Here is a 20,434-nt window from a genome sequence, read left to right on the forward strand (position 1 = left end):
ACCCCGTACACTTAACAGAATTTAATTAAAAAGTGTTATGAATTTTCTAGGAGCATTTGAAAATTGACTTCCTATGCTTTGCCATGTAAAATAATCGGAGCTTCACGCATAGGGTCAACTGTGGTAATTACCTTCGTAGACGCGAATACACATGATTACCAATGGATTTTAGGGCGAGATATATAAGTTATGCAAGAACTCTCGCATACTCTGAGATAACGCCCTAAAAGCCATGTGTAGATCGTTGTTTCTGAGCAAAAGAAAGAATAAACATCCAAACCTACATCACGGGCAGGTAGCTAATCTTTCTTTCCCATAGCGTTGTTAAATAACATGAAAATCCTTTCAAATGCTCAGAAACAACGAGCTACCCGCATAGAAAAATACAATTTGCCTTAGTTTCCAAACAATAAGCTGCATGTAATTGATACGGTTAAAATATCACAAACTGTTGCATTTATGTCGAACATTTTGACACCTCAAACTCTAAACAATAAATAACATTTTATCAAAGCCATTGCAAATTGTTACAATTTAGTATTTTGTTCTTATATTGTTGAATGATATGAAGTTGAAAGTCGTGAGAAACAGTAACAACATAAATCTACCTTCTGGGGAATGGTTTTTGTTTCTTTTTGTGCACCACAAACACATGAATATTTAACTATAAACTACTTTTAAGCAACAGTTTGGCAAACAGTTGAAGCGCTACACGCTAGAAAATTTACAGCGTGATAAAATTCACAGTATATTTTATAGAAGTTCCATATTTTGAAGAAAAAAAATTAAATTTCTCCTCACCCTTGATAGCAATACTAAAACAAGCGCTGCTATTTTTTTTTTTTTTAAATGTAAAATCCTTTAAAAAAAAACATAAAAATAACTACTGTGTAAAATTTTTATCATTCACTCCACTCTGTTCAATTTTCCATGCGTGTTTGTTTTCACGCTGGCTGAAAAATAGAAAAATAAAAAAACGTCGCGAGTTTGTTATTTCTGCTCCTGCTAGTTTATAGTCGTTTTTTTCATTGAAATGAAAAACATACTATGTTATTAGAACCGGATCCAGAAGTGCTGGTAAGTAATCTGATCCCATGAATCATGTAATGTGCATCTGTTTGTTTCTCTCCAGAAAACAGCTGCCGTTTTTGCTTCGGTCGGAACGGTGATAAGCGGAAGAACCGAGACGGAATGATGATGATGCCGCGCAGCTTGGATTGCAATTTATCAAACCAGTGTCCCGAGCTCCTACATTTAAATGCTAGTGATTAAATTATGAATAATAATAGTTTTAGTTCTACAATTCTAGTTGATCATTTTCAATAGCGAATAATGAAACAAGTAGTGCGTGTGGGCTGAACTAATTTCAAACAAAAAAATTGATTATAAAGTGATAACAAGTTATTCGTGATCAATCGTGATTCCATAGGTTTTAATTAAAACTAAGTTTGTCCACACTTATTTACTTGTTTCATTACCTCTTCTAAGAAATATCCCCGTTCTTTTTTAAATGGTATAAATGTAATAGAACGGTTCAGCATACGTTTAAAATACCATAAAGTATCATAAGCCAACAATTACAAATACAGTAATTGATTTCAATAAATAAATATGGTTTAACAATTTCTCAACTGTTTGCCCAACATTAGATTTGGCAAAAAATGGATGGTTTATCCACCCTTTGGCAAACCATCCACGACAAATTTTGTTCGAGAAAATCGTCGTTTTTGAATGGTTACATAACTTAACCGCCTATTCCCCACATTGTTATTTGCCCATTTACCATTTACCGAACTGTAAAAATCGTTTGCGGTAGTGTCGGTTTATTGTTATTTTGGATGTTACAGGAAACGGGTTAGATATTGTCTTTAGTGGTTATGGATAGTTTCGTAAATTGTACCAGTACGGTTCTGGTTTATGCGGGTACACACATTGTTACCAATGGCTTTTAGGGCGAGATCAGAAGTTATGCGAGAAATGTTGGAATTCTTGTGATCCAAATTTCGCTTTTAAAATGGCACTAGAGGGTGTTCTAACTGATTGCCTTTTGTTTACATCAGTCGCAGTTTGAATTTCCAACCTCTCTCTCTCTCTCGTCGCTTCACCCTCTGAGGTTGCCTTTCGTAGCTTCTCAGTCGTTCCATCCCATAGTGCTTGTTCAGTGTCTAGGCTAGGAAGTGCACGTACGTACCTAAATTTAATTACGTTACACCTTTTTTACCCGCATACAATCGCGTAATCAGTGAGCTGATGAAGCCATTCGTCTTATCTTTTTCTCGTCGTCACTGTTAGCTGTACACTCAACTCTCTCTCTGCTTGTTATTTAGTTTTGATCGCCATAAGGATTACGTGTATTTCGTGTGACTGCTTCAAGAAACGTAGAAAATCCGTATTTTTACTGCAAGGCTTTACGCGATTTTGTGAAATTTAATACACGGGACCGTAGCATATCAAGAAACGAAATGCAACGCAGGAGGACCCTGGGAAAGCGTCATTTTGGCGAGTTTGGCTCCGCCAGTGGATTCATCACGAAGCGGAGCCGCTCGGACCAGGAAGTGCCTGCCATGGAAGACAATGGATCTTCGTCTTCGTCGATTGGAAATGGAAGCAGCTCGAGTGGTAATGGCGGCGCTTCGCCACGACGCCCCAACAAAGAAATTCTCGCTAAAGTGCCCCGCTACGGAACTCCGGTGGAACGGACCCGGGTTCGTACAGCTGGACCGTATGTGTTGGGTCACGAATTGGGGACTAGCCCGGGGGTACCGCAAACGCAGTATCTGGCTAGGAAAGACAACACCAACGAGTTCTACCTGTTGAAGGTGGGTAGAAGTGTACCACTGGGCCTTTCGTTACGCTTCAATGCATTCTAGTTTGCGGAAGTATTTATAATGTTGCTTTCTTGAATTGCAGATCTTGAGCTACGACGTAGAAAGCGAGCTAGTAAACAAGGAAACACAGCAAGGAAAAACCCTGCTTCATACGGAGTATTCGCTACTTTCCCTGCTTACGGATTTGGACGGAGTTATCCATCATCATGGACTGTTTTGTGTAAGTCGATAGAAATGTTCAAATCGCGGAGGATTGTACAACTATCTTAAAGCGACCATTGAATTGTTTAGTATGTTAATCCACAATAGATAACAGCTTAGAAGGGAATGACCTTGAACTAGCCCTATATTAATTCAATGAAGCTATTGCATCATTCTCGTTAACTGCTTTAGCTAGCGGTAACGTGTCACACTTCACATTGTAGAAAATTGCGTAATGTAATGAAAACTAACTAACATCTAACAAGTCCTCTATTTAGATCTTTTTAGAGACGTCGTCATTATTTTAATGCAAATCTCTCAAAGTTTACAATGACTGTTGTCGAAAGTCTCTATTTTAACCAAAATTTTCCTAAAAACAGGGCTAGTAGCAATTTACTTTTTTGAAGCCAGTCACTTGAGAGTTTTAAACTCACTTTTTTCCTACAACACATCAATATTTTCCAAATAAATAGTGTTTCTGTTGCTTGCTCGTGTGAGGCGAACAAGCCGATTCGTTATTCATTTAGCTTATATACGTTAGATGTATTGGGGACAAAATTGAATGTAATTTGGGACTGCCCTGTCGGCAATGGATTAGTAATTGGCGAGCTCGTTCTATGCAAATGAATGATATATGTTTATACAAATCTTGATCGGAATGAATGTTGCGTTCAGAGATTGTTCAACCATTATTGCATAATAGAGCGAAAAATTGTTAACCGTAACAAGTTGGCGAAGTGCAACCTTTTTCGATATTTTCGGTGGTAAAAAATTGCGTCTTGTTGTTCTATCTGATAATGTCAAACTGAAAAAAAAAACTATGAGGGTACACCCGAATCTATGACATTTGGTCGAAAGACATTTGGTCAAATGACGTTTGGTCGAATGGACATTTGGTCGAAAATAACTTAATTGATTGAAAAAGGGTTCGACATTTGGTTGAAAGAACATTTAGTAGAGAATTTAGTCGAATGTGAATTTTTCAGATTATTGAACAGATTCACATTTTGTTGTTATTACAGTGATTGAAAATAGGGAGTGCCTATATGGTACTGCTAGAACTACATGATAGAGCGCAAAAAGTCAGCTTTGTTTTACTTCTGAAACTTCTAATGCGTCGAGCGATATTTCGGGGATCCAGTTAATCAGACTCTCCCACAACATCGATTTACTTCTTGCGTAGTTGACGTTTCTTGCTGACGTTTTTTTCATTCAGGCTTATTCTGTCACTCGGATGAATCGCAAAGAGCAGACCTTATAAGGCAGAAGTCAACTTCTGTCACCACAGTCGACTCATCTCTGATTTTGATTGAATTATTTATCAACCGATTCCATCGACACGCCTCAAGGAATGTAATAGACCATGAGGTCACAATAAACTGACTTACCATGAGTAAGACAATGACAATGACAGGTGACCAAATAGTTCTATACCCAAATGTTTCATGTTTGGTTTCCACATTCCAAATTCTCAAGCCCTAAGACCACGCTTTAAGACCTAAAACTCAAAAATGTTTCAAGCAATCACACTAAAAGCTGTCATTCAACAAAGATTAGCATTTTTTAAAGAACGATGACATTTTTAAAGAATAATAAATTCTATATAGCTTGAAACTTCAATAGCTAAGCAATGAAAGCTTTTGCAGGCATTTTCTTTAGAATGATGATATTTTGGAAGAATAATAAATTTAACATATCCTCATGTTCCCAACGTTGAAGTAGGTACTGTAGTTTAAAGAACATTTATAGTAGCTAAATATTTTGGTAAACATAGGAAAACTATTTCTATAGCATATGACATAACTTATTTTAGGATTCTACAAAATTTGGTAAAATAAAACGTCCCGTATTCAAATTGGTTGAAAAATAAAATAATTGATAAGAATTATTAATCCTATTTAGGCAGTAGTGAAAAAATCCAGCTTTTTTCTATATTTGTTGGACAAAATTATTACAAAATATTACAAAAAAAAAAATATCCGATGTCCAATAGACAAAATTTCATTTGACTAAAGGTTCCAATGGCATTCGACCAAATGTCCATTCGACCAAATGTCCGTTCGACCAAATGTACTTTCGACGAAATGTCATTCGACCAAATGTCCTAAAGCCGGTACATCCTTATGGGGTTGTACGAACTGATGACCTAGGACCACGATGGTTTGTGTAACTGATTTTGATGTCGTTCTTGTTGCTCGTTTTGACTTCATACTGTTTTCAATGCCCAAAACTTTCGTAAATATTCATGCGTATTATATTATATCGATTTGCAACTATGTGCTCGTTTAATCATACCCCAAATATCCATTATCTTTATTCGATGATAGTGAGTTCGTTTTGAGTAAGCATATCAATTTGATCTATCATCCGTCATATTTATCTATAAGGATGGGAAATTCAACATCAGGTTGTAGAATCATTTAGAAATTATATTAATAACCTATGAAAAATATGGTAGCCTTAGAAAGAACAGTAGTGATTGATACTTGTTCACCATGATGACGTAAACTAAATAAAGAATATTATATAGGAAGTTATTCGAGGATTGTGATGAAAGATCCAGCCATTGTTTGGTCTGATGGATTGAGAGAAATATTATTCATTGCTCGTGTGATAGGGGAACTTACGTATTGTCGGCAGCCTAAGCAGCTGAACTTTTAAGAGGGCAATTTTACGCAACAATAGAGCACAACAATTAGCAGGAGACACCGGAACTACACTTGAGCACTCTTTATTTATCAATTAGTATACACAAAACACTATTTTATTCTATTAATCTTCTATTTTTCCTCACCAAAGTCACGAGGCACTTGTTCTTTTATCGGCAATGCAATTACTATTGTCGGCAACAAAAATGTTCACTTCGGCAATCCAAAACTGCGCAAAAACTAGTTTATGTATTGGTAACATTTCGTATTTGTTGACAAATCCTGAAATTAAACGTCACTCATTATGTTCGACTCGTTGAAAGGGCCAATGCAGAAAAATACAGACTACACTGAGAACAGAATTGCAGTTATAAATAAAATAGCAGAGAGTCAAATTGAATACACAACGCCACTAATTTTATGCAGACTAAGGCGCCGTCTACAAATTACGTAACGCTCTAAGGGGAGGGGAATAGGCTCAAACGTTGCGGCTCAAACACAAAATTATTTTTTTTCATGCAAAGACCGTTGCGGAGGGGGGAATGGTCGAAAATTTTATTTTCGATCTAAATATCATTTTTAGTTATCTAAAATCGTTCTAAACACGTTTTGGGCAATGATTTATTTTTATTCACAAATCTATGGATTTCGGTTTTTGATTTTTATAATTTTTTTTTGAACATCCCTACCCTTTTTCATTTTTTCTTGAAGCCTCTTCTAGTCACTGATTTTTGGCAATAATAAAAATTCAAACTTTTACGGCAATTTTAAAAATATTAAATTTTTAATATTTTTCTGGAAATATTTTTATTTTCCGTGTAATTAACGAAAAAACAGGTTTGAAATTATTTGAATACCACCAAGCTCTTCTTTTGTGATAGGTTGATCGTAGAAAAATATAAAAGGTACGATTTTTTTATATCATACGTTAAATGAACCCCGGGCATTTGTAGGTTATATAAGAATGCAATTTTTCAAACAATTTTCAAAAATACAAAAAAGTTTCAAAAGTCATAAAAAACTTTTCTTGTATGCGTGTTATGAGTCAAGGTGTTCGCCAAAAATAAAATCATTTTGATTTCCGAGCTACGAAAAAATACACAAAATTCCAAAGTGTACCCCGTCTAAAGGCGGGGTTGGGTATTAGAGGGTTAACGTTTGTTATAAATGGACGCTGCCTGATTTCGTGTTCATTTATTTCATCGAATATTTTTTGTATTCAATCTAACTATGGCAGCATTTCGGCTGTAAAAATTGCCATGTCAAGGTTATAAACTTACAGCAAGTGCGAATCCAACCTAGAAGTTGCAGCGTGACGTCATGGTTAATTGACTCATAATATTGTGCTCTGCAAGAAAAATCCACGGAACACGATTATCGGATTACTTGAATTTCAGAGTTGCGTTTGAATGGGTTACATGCATGCCCCTTTTCGCTACTCACACTACTGTTTATTAAGGTGCAGCTTATTTTCAAAAGCTCTCAAAACCAAAAATTCTCGTACTCTTATGAATTCAAATCATATAAGAAGAGAAACCTCAAAGTTTGAGCCAAAAATATTAAGATTTAGAGGAAGCGCAAGCGTCTTGAAGGTAAATTTTCAAGTTATAAAAAATGGCCTTCAGTGAAGTCACCATAATTTCGGTAATTTCTGAACAATTTTGAAACTTTCAGCACCATTATCTTAAAAATTTTATTTTTTGGAAACTGTAGAATATCAAATTTGAGTAAAATCAAAAATTGTTTCAATAAAAAGTAGTTTTCTCCAAATGTTTCCTCATTTTACTAAAAACATATCTTTGTTTGACCATAACCTCATGAATACTCAACCGATTCCAATTCTGTTTGCATGGTTTAGTAGCTTACTTAATTGTTTTCAAACTTTTCATACGCCACATTTCACTAAAAAAATGTTTTGACCAAGTTATTCAACAAAAACTGCACAAAAACATGATTTTTTAACCAAAAAACGCCAGTTTTTTTTGTTAGTTAAACAATATTGTTAAAGCTGAAACTGGTTTTCCACATTTGTTAAACCTTTGAAAAGGACTTTTGAATAATTTTGAAACAATAATATTTTTGCTTATGTTAAAAAATATATGCATTATTTAACTTGTAATTAAAACAAAATGCTTTATAAACACAAGTTTTATAGGAAAAATGTAATTTTTGGCAAAAAAAACTTAAATAATCCAAAGAGATTCGATTTTTTCTTTAAAAAATCATGTTTTTGGGTAGTTTTTGTTATGAAACTAAGCCAAAACAATTTTTTAGAAATTTTTTTAGAAAAATGTGAACAGTATGGTAACAACTATGTTTTGCTTCAAAAACATGTACATACAAATATTTGAAATCAGTTGAGTATTTATGAAGGTATGGTCAAACATATATGAATTTTTCAGTAAAATGAAGAAAAATTTCGAGAAAACTACTATTAACAAAAATTGTTTCGATTTAAGTCAAGTTTCATGTTTTACAAAGTTTTAATAAATTTAATTGTGAAAATAATGATGCTAAAAGTTTCAGAATCGGTTAGAAATAACCGAAATTATGGTGACTACACTGAAGGCCATTTTTTATAACTTGAAAATTTACCTTCAAGACGCTTGCCTAAATCTTAATATTTTTGGCTCAAACTTTGAGGTTTCTCTTCTAATATGATTTGGATTCATAAGAGCACACGAATTTTTGGTTTTGAGAACTTTTGAAAAATAAGCCACACCCTAGTGTCTATGCGCAAAAAATCGCTTAAAGGTAACGCAAAATTGGAAATTCTACAGGCTTTTTTTACATTTTTCACGTTCATATTATTCTCAGTGTACACTCAGAAACACGGCTAGTCACAGAATGACTAAATTATAGTAATTTATGGCTACTTTCTATCTGCCTCGCTTTCATTCTGCAGGGAATTTTATTCCTATTTGTCAATTATCGCTAAGCTTCAACCCAGGTGAAATAACATTTAGTGTAGAAATTCACAGCAGAATGAAAGAGAGGCAGATAGAAAATAGTCATTAATGCATAAACTTTAGTAATTCTGTGACTTTTTTTATTTCTGAGTGTATGAGAAAATCAAAATTGGCCCATTGCAAATCAATTCACTTATGATTTGACACAAATACATCATCCGCTGATTGCCTGTAGAACAACGGGAGTGTTGCCAAAATAGTTAACCTATTGAAAGACGTATATTTTATATGTTTCTCAGTATATTGAAGTTTATGCGCTACAATCTTCAGATAAGAAAAGTATTGAAAGGCTCAATTATTACCAATGCATGCTTTGTTGCCTAATTCCAATGAATTAATTAGTTGTGTTCGATTTTTTCAATGAATTTGAAATGTGAATAAAAAACACACCGCAATTGAATATGGTTTTCTGGCAACCTATTCCCGTAATAAATAGTGATTGCCGAGGAAAGCAAAGTGCATTAATTTTAATTTGTGATTTGAAGCATAAAAATTAAGTATTTTCGAGTGCTTTATAGACTAATCAAAAGTTTAATAGTGCATGAGTGATCGGTGCGTAGCTTTTGTGACAAATTGGTATTGGAGCGGAGAATTGGACATTTCAAAGTGGTGAGTTTTTCTTAAGCTGTTCTTGTGTTGTTTTATTCGGCAGCTCACAAATGACGATAATTTCGTAAGCATTTATTTCATTCAATGATAAAACCCATGTTATATAATATTTTTGTGAAAGATGAGGCTTACATGGAAGATTATAGTTCAAGGAATATATTGAGTATATTGAAGGTGACTCTTGTTCCGTAGATAAATTTTAACAAGGGCGATAAGTGAGTGCTGCCGAAAACACCCTCAGGGTGCCGAAGCCATCATTTACCCTAAATAAAGTCGAAATATTGCGGCGGTGGTAACGCGCAGAAGATATGCGCGCAATACAAACGCAACGTCAAAATTCAAGTAGGCTTGGATTTTTTCGTTCTTCAAGGACGCAAATGTTTCAAATTTGCTAAATCTGAAACATTTGGTGATTTTCATTATCACTGCGACGGTATATCGACATTTTCAGATAATCGCATTACGTGGATTTATCTTGCAGAGCACAATATTACTTATAACTCTTTTACGCACATTTGGTGGCCCTGAAAAGGGCAGAATGCTTTGTTAACTCGGATGCTGTGAAACATAAATAGCACTTCAGCGTGTTTTCAGTTGATTGCCGTGGTTAAAGAATTTCTGAAGATTTGAAAAGAGCTTAAAGCCAACGTAAAGCAAGTCCAGCTGATTGCCTTGTGGCGTGGCTAACGCACAACAGAAGGTGGTGGATCACAGAGCTTAAGCCGAAATATGGAAACGTAACTCAATCTTGAGCGATTTCACAAACCCGATGCTCGATCGACAGGTCCTCGGAGCAGCCCCTCACGAGGTTTCTGTTAGTGATGCCTAACAGGATTGTTTATTGACTGCACCGATGCTGCGTTTATCACTACAAGCTCGTTAGTGTAAATTAAAATCAGTCGAAAGTAGTGGGGGTGATCGGGGCATTATGGGCCACCTAAGGAAAACGTCATGGAATGCTATGAAAAACAGCAAAAACTATCGTTTAAATGCAAGTAACTTGTACTGTAACATGTTATCTTCCAAGTTATGACGATAATAATTGTTAAAATCAATTTGCAAATTATTTAAGGAACGTTTATGAAAACCATGTTTTTCTGCGTGTACACCAACCATATGGAGCATTATGAGCCACCTAACGGGGCAGTATGAGCCACCGAATTCAATCGTGTGATTTTTATTTAAAACAATATAGAGAAGAGCTTATGATAACCAGCACATTATTGGAAAGGAAAATTATTAGCTTTGCTTGGAATTAATAATTTTAGCGGCTTATTTTTGATAGATACATAACACATAGTAAACAGACCACGTATTTCTAGTATTAAATTGCGACTTTTGGTTCAAACTATTTTCTAGCAAAGTGTTACACTTGTAATGGTGCATTAAGAAACCTATGCAGTAAAAAAATAATCTAGTATATTTCGGCAGTTAATTTTTATGTTTAAAACTCTGTTTGTTTTGCTTGAATCTAGGTGGCTCATTTTGCCCCGCTCCTTCACTTTTTAAATAATATTCTGTTTTCCAATATTTTTTTTCCTGAATAAATCTTATTTCGCTCTCGAATTGTTCAATATTACCAGAAGTATCAGATGATTGGTAAAATTTGCAAGAATAATAAATATAATTGTCTTACAGCCTTAATTGAAAACTGACAAAATTATAAGCTTTTCATGACAAAGGACAAATATGTACATTTTTGTGAATATCTCGAGTTTTAAAACCAATATTTTTACGGTTTTAAGTGTGGTGGCTATTCGAAGCATCCTCTTGCAGATCATAATGACACTAGACATTATAACACTGTTTTTGAGGTCAATTCCGAGGTGGCTCATATTGCCCCGTATGTTCATATTGCCCCCATTGCCCCTATGATTTGAGCAGCAGATGATGCTCCTCCGGGTCCCAGATAGCAGTAGCGGTAAACGCGCAGCTATTCAGCAAGACCATGCTGAGGGTCGTGGGCTCGAATCCCGCTGGTCAAGGATCTTTTCGTAAAGGAAATTTTCTCGATTCTCAGGGTATAGATTATCTTCGTACCTTCCACACGATATACACATGCAAAAATGGTCAATCGGCAAAGAAAGCTCTCAGTTAATAATAGCATGCTTTGTCCCAGTTGGGACGTAACGCCAGAAAGAAGAAGAAGATGATGCTCCTCCCTTTCGTGTCTTCACCTCTTTCTGATCGAGCCATCTGGGACATAAGATATATGAAGCTGATGTCTTGGTTAGGGATTTATATGTCTCGTGGAAAATTCTTAGGTGCGTAATAATAAAAATGCTCTGCTTGATAATAAGTATATTATACAACATTGGCAATGTATTTTCTTTTTGACATTGACATGTACTAAAATTTCAGATCAAAGGATGCTGAAGTTGTGCTAAAATTCACCTCAATAAAGAAAAAAAAATCGATGCTGCAATCTTCACAACTGGTCAAGAAACAACTAAGTTAACACTTCAGTCGTCGCGCTGTTGTATTTTGTACAACACTGGTGGAAAAACCTCGCTTTTAGATCACAACAGCAGCGTAGTGGTTCTGACGGTGGTCAACCGCGCGACGACTGGAAGGTTAAAGGTATTTAAAATATATCGCAATTTTGATACATTTTCCAGTTTTCGTACTCGAAAATTTAGGCAAACTGTTCCCCCATAGATAAATTATCGACGCTGTTGGGAATGCCATAGAATTTTACGCACTATGATGTTATTACTAATTTATGTAAATTATGTAATTTTACACGATTTGAAGTATAAATTTGCGATAAATCTAGCAATCTTTTTATGTGCATGTGAATTTTATAACGATTTGACAACAAGGATTTTTCTGAGAATTTTGGAATTTTAGCTAGAAATCTATCCTATGAAGGAATCTTGAGATTACAGCAATTGTGGAATTATAAAGTTCCTAACATTTTCAAGATTCCAGTACTGGGAATTTGATGAAATAGCGGTGAAATTTGGAGCTTCCTCTGTGAATTAAAAACAGCATGTTGAATAATTAATAGCCCTATCAAATACCTGAATTACAATATTCCCAAAAGAATCCAAGAATGGCTTCCAGAATCCCAGAATTGTTTAACATATCTAGAATGCCTATCTGAATCCCAGAATTACTATAATTCCAAAGGAAATCAGAGAATCTGGGATGTCAGTCAGTCAGTAATTCTTACATAAAATAAAGATTACTTTATAATTTGCTGAAATCCATCCGATCATTGTAATGCCAGATTGAACATAATTATCGTAATGAGTATCTTCGTACCTACCACACGATATTCACATGCAAAATGGTCAATTGACATTGAAAGCTCTCAGTTAAAAACTGTGTAAGTACTCATAAGAGAATTAGGCTCTGTCTCAGTTGGGACGTAACGCCAGAAAGAATACCAGATCTCTCAAATACCGTGAAGGCCCCATACTCTGCGCACTTAAGGCTTTTCAAATTTCAAACAGCTGTAAATAATTGAAAACAAAAAACTATATTCTGAAATTTTGGAAGCAAATACTTATTGATCTTATGTATAAGGAAAAAATATAAAAGCTTTACTAAGTAATGATTTTTATTGCAATTTTTTAATTTTTCTCAAGGGTGTCCGTGTTCCTAACTCTGCGCACTGATTTTTGCAATGCTCCTTATTCTGCGCATTTAGGTTCCTAACTCTGCGCACTCGATAAAATCTTTATAACAGTTGAAGTGTTTTACTAATAGCATTACTAACATTTAAACTCCGAATTTCTCTTCATTTTCTTGCTTCATACGGCTTTACGTCCCCAGTGGAGCGTGGAATGTCTCTAACACAAGGTTACTAAGTGAAGTGAATTTTATCTATAATTCAGTTGAATGCCATTAAGTGCAACTCTCAAAACAATCGAAATCATCATATGATTTCCAAAACATGTAATTAACTTAGTTTTCTTAAACCTAAACCAACATACAAAAAGGGTACAAACTATGTCTTTTTTGCGTTCACCCTTGGCGTGTAAGGGAAAATAAGCTTTGACTGTTTATTTATTTTCACTAGCAAATATAAAACAAAAAATTTCTTTGGTTCGGTTCGGGTCCGGGTTTGGTATCAAATTATTGTCTCGATTCGGGTCGGATCCGGGCTTGAAGAAAATAAATAAGAACCTGGAGCTGATTTGTTATATGTGCAACCCGAACATTTTTACTAAATACGCAGAATAGTTTAAGCGTAAGGGTATATCCATTCTTAATGTAGTGTTCATCACTCAATCGAAAAGTATCGCCGCTCTGTATAAGCGTGACGTAATTAATGAACGATTCCTATGGCAGACCAATAACAGCACTTTATTGGCGTTTCTATGTTGCAAATGCGATTAAACCTCGATGTCCCATTACTCGATATTGACTCATGAAACTATACAAAAAATCAAAATTATTTTATAGCATGGTTAGGGAGCATTCAAAAATTACGTCCATCGTTCACGGGAAGGTGGAGTTTATAAAAATGTGACAATGCATGCATTAGGTACTGTAAAAATCGCGACAGGGGATTGAGGGGACGGAGTGTATAAATCCTTTAAATATGATGGAGGTCATTTTTAATCTTCCCTTACCATGATGGTCCCCTCTAAAAATTTTCCAAAGCATTTCTATTCCATATCTCGATGGTGTCGACAAGTCGATGGTTCCCTTCAATATCGACCTCTGGAGGGTTGATTGTATGTTGAAAATAACGTTTTATAACTGCTGCGCATAGTAAGGAACATAGTTGAAAAATGGTTCCTTACTATGCGCACTTAAGAAGAATAAGAAAATGGAGAGAAAATAAGTTGCACTTTATCAGTGTTGATTGCTCGATAAATAAACTAGAGCCTACGTACTAAAAATCGAAAATATATTCTCTTTAATTTGCTTCAAATGACTTAAGTGATGAGGTACTCCTTAGCATTTTTGCTAACGGGCAGTCAATTTGGAAGTTTTTCAATATTTTTAAAGCTATTTTATTTTTTATTAAAGTAACAAACGTAAATTTGTCAAGAAAATTCTTCGTGTGCTTTTTTATTACTATTGTAGCAATATATTAAAAATAAATTTTGAACAAAAATGTAAGTATTTTACCAGATTTTGGTGGATTTTGGTGGAAGTGCGCAGAGTTAGGAGCTGCGCAGAGTTAGGGGCCTTCACGGTAGTTTAAATCCCAAAAAAAAAAAAGAAAAACATGCATGCACAGAAGCGCAAATGGAAGTACGTGGTTCAGTATTCAGAGAACAGCTCAGAAGGCAATGACCTTGAACTAGCCCTACATTAATCCAATGGTGCGATTGCATCATTCTCGTTAACCGCATTAGTTAGCATTTAAGCATACTGGAAAAATCAAACCTAATGTGTTACTCATCACTCATTCCCCATTTTCAGGATTACGCTTTGGAAGAGAAGCAGATAAAAAACTCTGATGGAGGCGCCCAGTGGATCTACACTGGAAGAGTGAAGCGACGTCTGATCCTGGTACTGGACTGTGTCCATGCTCATGAATTTTGTCAGCGTTCCTCGGCGTATGTCAATCTCCAGAAGTACGTCCAAGTGTACAAGTTCTCTGAAATCGAAGCGCTCACCGTCTTCTACGAGATCGTGAAAGTAGTTGAGCAGTTGCATCAACGGAACATCATCCACCGGGATCTGAAGCTGAACAACATCGTTCTCAATCGGCGCACGAACAAGGTCGTTATCACGAACTTTTTCCTTGCGAAACATCTCAACAGCGAAGATGACAATTTGTACGATCAACGGGGCAGCCCGGCGTACATTTCCCCCGACGTTTTAGCCGGGAAGCCATACAAGGGCAAACCCTCGGATGTGTGGGCTTTGGGAGTGATCCTGTTCACAATCGTTTTCGGGAAGTTTCCTTTCCTGGACACCACGCCTTCCGCTCTGTTCAAGAAGATTAGACAGGCGGATTACACCATTCCACTGTAAGTATTGCATCACTTTTGATTTTCTGTGTTCTGCACAGCGTAACAAAAGCAACATTTTTACGTGTCTCAAACATGTGCCTCTCGTAGATTTGGGTTGCTGAATCAGATGCCCCTCTCAGAAATAATCCAGCACGTCACAACATTGAGATGCAGGCCACCAAAGTTGTATAAAATACTGGTTTATTTATGTTCACATGAAATTTAAATTATGATTTATCAAACATTGTTGTTAGGTATATAATCCATCAAGTATGCAACACTTAAACATGTACGTAGGATATAGGTACCGTGAAGGCCCCTAACTCTGCGCAGCTCCTAACTCTGCGCACTTCCACCAAAATCCACCAAAATCTGGTAAAATACTTACATTTTTGTTCAAAATTTATTTTTAATATATTGCTACAATAGTAATAAAAAAGCACACGAAGAATTTTCTTGACAAATTTACGTTTGTTACTTTAATAAAAAATAAAATAGCTTTAAAAATATTGAAAAACTTCCAAATTGACTGCCCGTTAGCAAAAATGCTAAGGAGTACCTCATCACTTAAGTCATTTGAAGCAAATTAAAGAGAATATATTTTCGATTTTTAGTACGTAGGCTCTAGTTTATTTATCGAGCAATCAACACTGATAAAGTGCAACTTATTTTCTCTCCATTTTCTTATTCTTCTTAAGTGCGCATAGTAAGGAACCATTTTTCAACTATGTTCCTTACTATGCGCAGCAGTTATAAAACGTTATTTTCAACATACAATCAACCCTCCAGAGGTCGATATTGAAGGGAACCATCGACTTGTCGACACCATCGAGATATGGAATAGAAATGCTTTGGAAAATTTTTAGAGGGGACCATCATGGTAAGGGAAGATTAAAAATGACCTCCATCATATTTAAAGGATTTATACACTCCGTCCCCTCAATCCCCTGTCGCGATTTTTACAGTACCTAATGCATGCATTGTCACATTTTTATAAACTCCACCTTCCCGTGAACGATGGACGTAATTTTTGAATGCTCCCTAACCATGCTATAAAATAATTTTGATTTTTTGTATAGTTTCATGAGTCAATATCGAGTAATGGGACATCGAGGTTTAATCGCATTTGCAACATAGAAACGCCAATAAAGTGCTGTTATTGGTCTGCCATAGGAATCGTTCATTAATTACGTCACGCTTATACAGAGCGGCGATACTTTTCGATTGAGTGATGAACACTACATTAAGAATGGATATACCCTTACGCTTAAACTATTCTGCGTATTTAGTAAAAATGTTCGGGTTGCACATATAACAAATCAGCTCCAGGTTCTTATTTATTTTCTTCAAGCCCGGATCCGACCCGAATCGAGACAATAATTTGATACCAAACCCGGACCCGAACCGAACCAAAGAAATTTTTTGTTTTATATTTGCTAGTGAAAATAAATAAACAGTCAAAGCTTATTTTCCCTTACACGCCAAGGGTGAACGCAAAAAAGACATAGTTTGTACCCTTTTTGTATGTTGGTTTAGGTTTAAGAAAACTAAGTTAATTACATGTTTTGGAAATCATATGATGATTTCGATTGTTTTGAGAGTTGCACTTAATGGCATTCAACTGAATTATAGATAAAATTCACTTCACTTAGTAACCTTGTGTTAGAGACATTCCACGCTCCACTGGGGACGTAAAGCCGTATGAAGCAAGAAAATGAAGAGAAATTCGGAGTTTAAATGTTAGTAATGCTATTAGTAAAACACTTCAACTGTTATAAAGATTTTATCGAGTGCGCAGAGTTAGGAACCTAAATGCGCAGAATAAGGAGCATTGCAAAAATCAGTGCGCAGAGTTAGGAACACGGACACCCTTGAGAAAAATTAAAAAATTGCAATAAAAATCATTACTTAGTAAAGCTTTTATATTTTTTCCTTATACATAAGATCAATAAGTATTTGCTTCCAAAATTTCAGAATATAGTTTTTTGTTTTCAATTATTTACAGCTGTTTGAAATTTGAAAAGCCTTAAGTGCGCAGAGTATGGGGCCTTCACGGTAGTTTGGTTTAAGTTGCACGTTCAATTTTTAATGAAATTGATTTGTTAAACATGCCTACGGTCTGCATACAGAATTTTCGTATCTTTAATATGACAAGAAGCTTTTTTGAGGAAAAAAAAAACTTTTGAGTATAGGAAGAATTATGAACTTTGATACGAATAAAGTTTTAATAAATCACAAGACAAGCTGGTAAACTTGCAAGTTAGCAAAAATAATCAAGTATAGCATTTTAAACAGCCAATACCTCAAAAACTAGACGTACAATGATAATTTTGAAGACGGCAATGGATTCAGCAATTCTAAAATATGTAGTAGCGGTTTTTGAGACAAAAAATTGTTTCTCAGTGTAATGCAATAATCAACTGAAATTTTAACTTTTTCGTCCACAGAGACTCTCGTTCCTGCAGTCCTCAAACTATCCAGCTTATTCGCTCCATGCTTACGCTGAATCCAACAGAACGTTTCACTGCCTCTGAAGTACGCACGGACGTCGAACGAGCTATCAGCAATCTCCGAGGACCGCGCATCGAAATCGACCAAATCGTTCCCGAAATGGAAGAATTCGATCAACCAGATACGGTCCCGAACGGCAAACCGGCCGATTCCAAACCAAACTACCCCAGTCACGAGTTGTCGCGGGAGGCTTTCTCTCAAATTCTTGAATCTGGTCTCCATCGAAGGGAGAACGAAAGCTTTTTGCGGCCGCGATCACTTGTCAGCCGAAGTGGCTCGATGAGGAACCATTCGTCGAGTGTCCGACATTACGCGCCCTTCGGGAATCGAGTGGCAATGCTTTCGAACAACAGTCTACGCATCGCCAATTCCGCCGGTAGAAGTCGACCTTCTGTGGAAACAAATCTGAATGAGGCGTTTGCAATTCGATCTCCAAATACAAGGGAAGTCATTCAGGTTCGCTTGTCACCGATAACCAACAGTGCTGCGAATTCGTTCGTAACTGCCGGGCAAACGCAGAATGCCAATCAACAGTCGCCGCAATTGCAACCCCAGCAGGGTGCATCTCAGCCGTCCCAACAGCAGCAGCAGGCTTCATCGGTATTCGTGCACGTGGACGCTCAAACCTTGAGCCACGTGATCAACTTGCAAACCTCCAACGGACATTCGATTCCCATTCAGCTGCCAACTTCAGCAGCATCAACTGCCTCGATTACTACACCGCCAGCATTCCAAAATCCCGCCATACAAAGCTTGTACTCGGCCATGAACGACATGTTCGCCAGGGGACGGATGCCACCGCCAAGTCGTGACGAGTCTCCCGAATTCCAGGGAATCGTCACCAACGAAATGGCCAATCGAATCGTCGTTTGGTTGCTGATCAACTTCCGCAGTCATTCGATAATTCGGGAAATCTTCGGCACCTCGTCCGGAAACAGGGTTAACAACGTACTAGAACTGCTGCGACGCTTCGGAGTGCAGCTGGAATCGCGCGCCGGTCAAATTGTGATACGCAAGGAGCAAAGCATCGACGTTCTGCTGTTGATCACGTACTTGCTGCAAGTGGCAGGGCTGAACAACAACTACTTTCTCAACAGTCACCGATCCTAACGATTGGCCGCCAGGGTGCGATTGTTGATTTGGAACTCGGTCGACAGGAACTGACGTTGGGAATGATGTGGGTGATAGCTCGTACTTTAGATGTAATATAAACTAATTGGAACTACGTAGCAGTGTTTTTTTTCCGAATTGGAACATCCGAAATGTCCAACAGCCTGAAAATTCTGGTAGAGGCACCAGAGAAACCTTCAGAGACTCTAACGAGATTGTTATAAACCACCGTGTCGGGCGGCCTCGTCCGGGTTCTCTGTTGAATATTGTCTTTGCATGTCGTTCTTCCGGCATACGGGCAACGTAACCAGCTTAACGCAGCCTGCCGTGTTTTATGCGCTTGACAATATCCACCTCTTTATACACTTGGTACAACTGGTGATTCATACGACGTCGCCAGATGCCGTTCTCTAGTTTACCGCCGAGTATTGTTCGCAGCACTTTACGTTCAAACATCCCAAAAGCTATCCGGTGTACTTCCTTCAATGTCCATGATTTATGGCTATTTAGGACAACCGGAAGGATCAGTGTCTTGTATAACGCGAGTTTTGTTTTCGTCTGCAGCTATCAGCTATCATGTACTTCGTTTTTGTTGTGTTGATCGTGAACCCGATCCTCGCTGTCTCCCTCTTGAAAGGCACGAACGCCTCTTCCGCTGTCCGACGGTCAATCCCGATCATGTAGATATCGTCCGCAAAGCCAAGGAGCATATGAGAACGTGTGATAATGGTACCGCTTCTTTGCACCCCGGCTCTCATGATAGTACCTTCGAGCGCTATGTTAAACAGCAAGTTAGAAAGAGCGTCACCCAGTTTCAATCCATCTAAGGTTACGAATGACAATTTTCAAGTCGTGTTTTGGGCATTCTCCATAGGTCTTGTCGACATTCGTAAAACGCGTCCTTCTCGTCATCGGCTTTGTCGTTGATCAGGCTGTAGTTGAAGAACTTGCGCCGAATCCTCAATACGCAGATTCGCTCGTTGATCGGCCTCCGCCTAATAACGCGCTTCATCTGCTTCCCGATCACTATGAAACCGACCTCGTGTTCAGCTTTATCGCCACCGCTGTGGTAGATGTTGTATTTTAATGCGGTGTTAGCGACATGGTCTACCGCTCTGAATTTACGTTCTCCAGATCTTAGCCAACGCTCTTCCTGAATAGCAGCCACGCACATGCCAACTTTTCGCTATTCACGAGCCAAAAGACTCACTCGTCCAGGTTCATTTAAGGTTCTGACGTTCCAGGTACCAAGTTTCCAATCATAGTCCTTATTTCGTTACCAGGTCGGTTGCCGAAAATAACGTTTGTTTCTTCTTCTTTCTCCATTTTTCGTAGTAGATAATGAATTCGGTATGCTACCTTACCGGGGTCGCGCTACATCACGTTGATGGGACTGCCATCTTAGATGTAACTGACGTGATACAGCATTTCATACTCAGCCGCTGAATGCCAGAACAGACGCTGTTCTGATGTACAGACGCTCAGAACGTACCTCCTTACTCTAGCTGATGTCAGAAGGACAACAGTGCCCAGGCTGCACTACCAGCTAAGCACGCAACCTTTTTTTTTCTTTCTTAGCAATGGGGGGATAATCTGCTCAACAGACCCCGGACCCTGAAGGTCCAGGAGTGTGGAGT

At 37.2% G+C, this 20,434-nt stretch overlaps 1 protein-coding gene across 2 annotated transcripts; it reads left to right on the plus strand.

The window, feature by feature from the left end:
• The first annotated feature begins 2,074 nt into the window (after nucleotides 1–2,074).
• On the plus strand, nucleotides 2,075–18,913 carry LOC5567999 (serine/threonine-protein kinase 40). Of its 2 annotated transcripts, XM_021847837.1 has the most exons (5): nucleotides 2,075–2,183; nucleotides 2,328–2,819; nucleotides 2,911–3,048; nucleotides 14,641–15,194; nucleotides 17,624–18,913. In XM_021847837.1, exons 2-5 carry the CDS (start codon nucleotides 2,463–2,465, stop codon nucleotides 18,795–18,797), a joined length of 2,223 nt encoding a protein of 740 aa, XP_021703529.1. In that variant the 5' UTR covers nucleotides 2,075–2,183; nucleotides 2,328–2,462; the 3' UTR covers nucleotides 18,798–18,913. The 2 variants fall into 2 exon arrangements, with proteins under 2 accessions (XP_021703529.1, XP_001657826.1); XM_001657776.2 differs by having other exon boundaries at nucleotides 2,114–2,819.
• The last annotated feature ends 1,521 nt before the right edge of the window (nucleotides 18,914–20,434 follow it).

Source organism: Aedes aegypti, chromosome 2 (assembly GCF_002204515.2).
Source record: "Aedes aegypti strain LVP_AGWG chromosome 2, AaegL5.0 Primary Assembly, whole genome shotgun sequence".
In the NCBI taxonomy this organism is placed as follows: domain Eukaryota; kingdom Metazoa; phylum Arthropoda; class Insecta; order Diptera; family Culicidae; genus Aedes; species Aedes aegypti.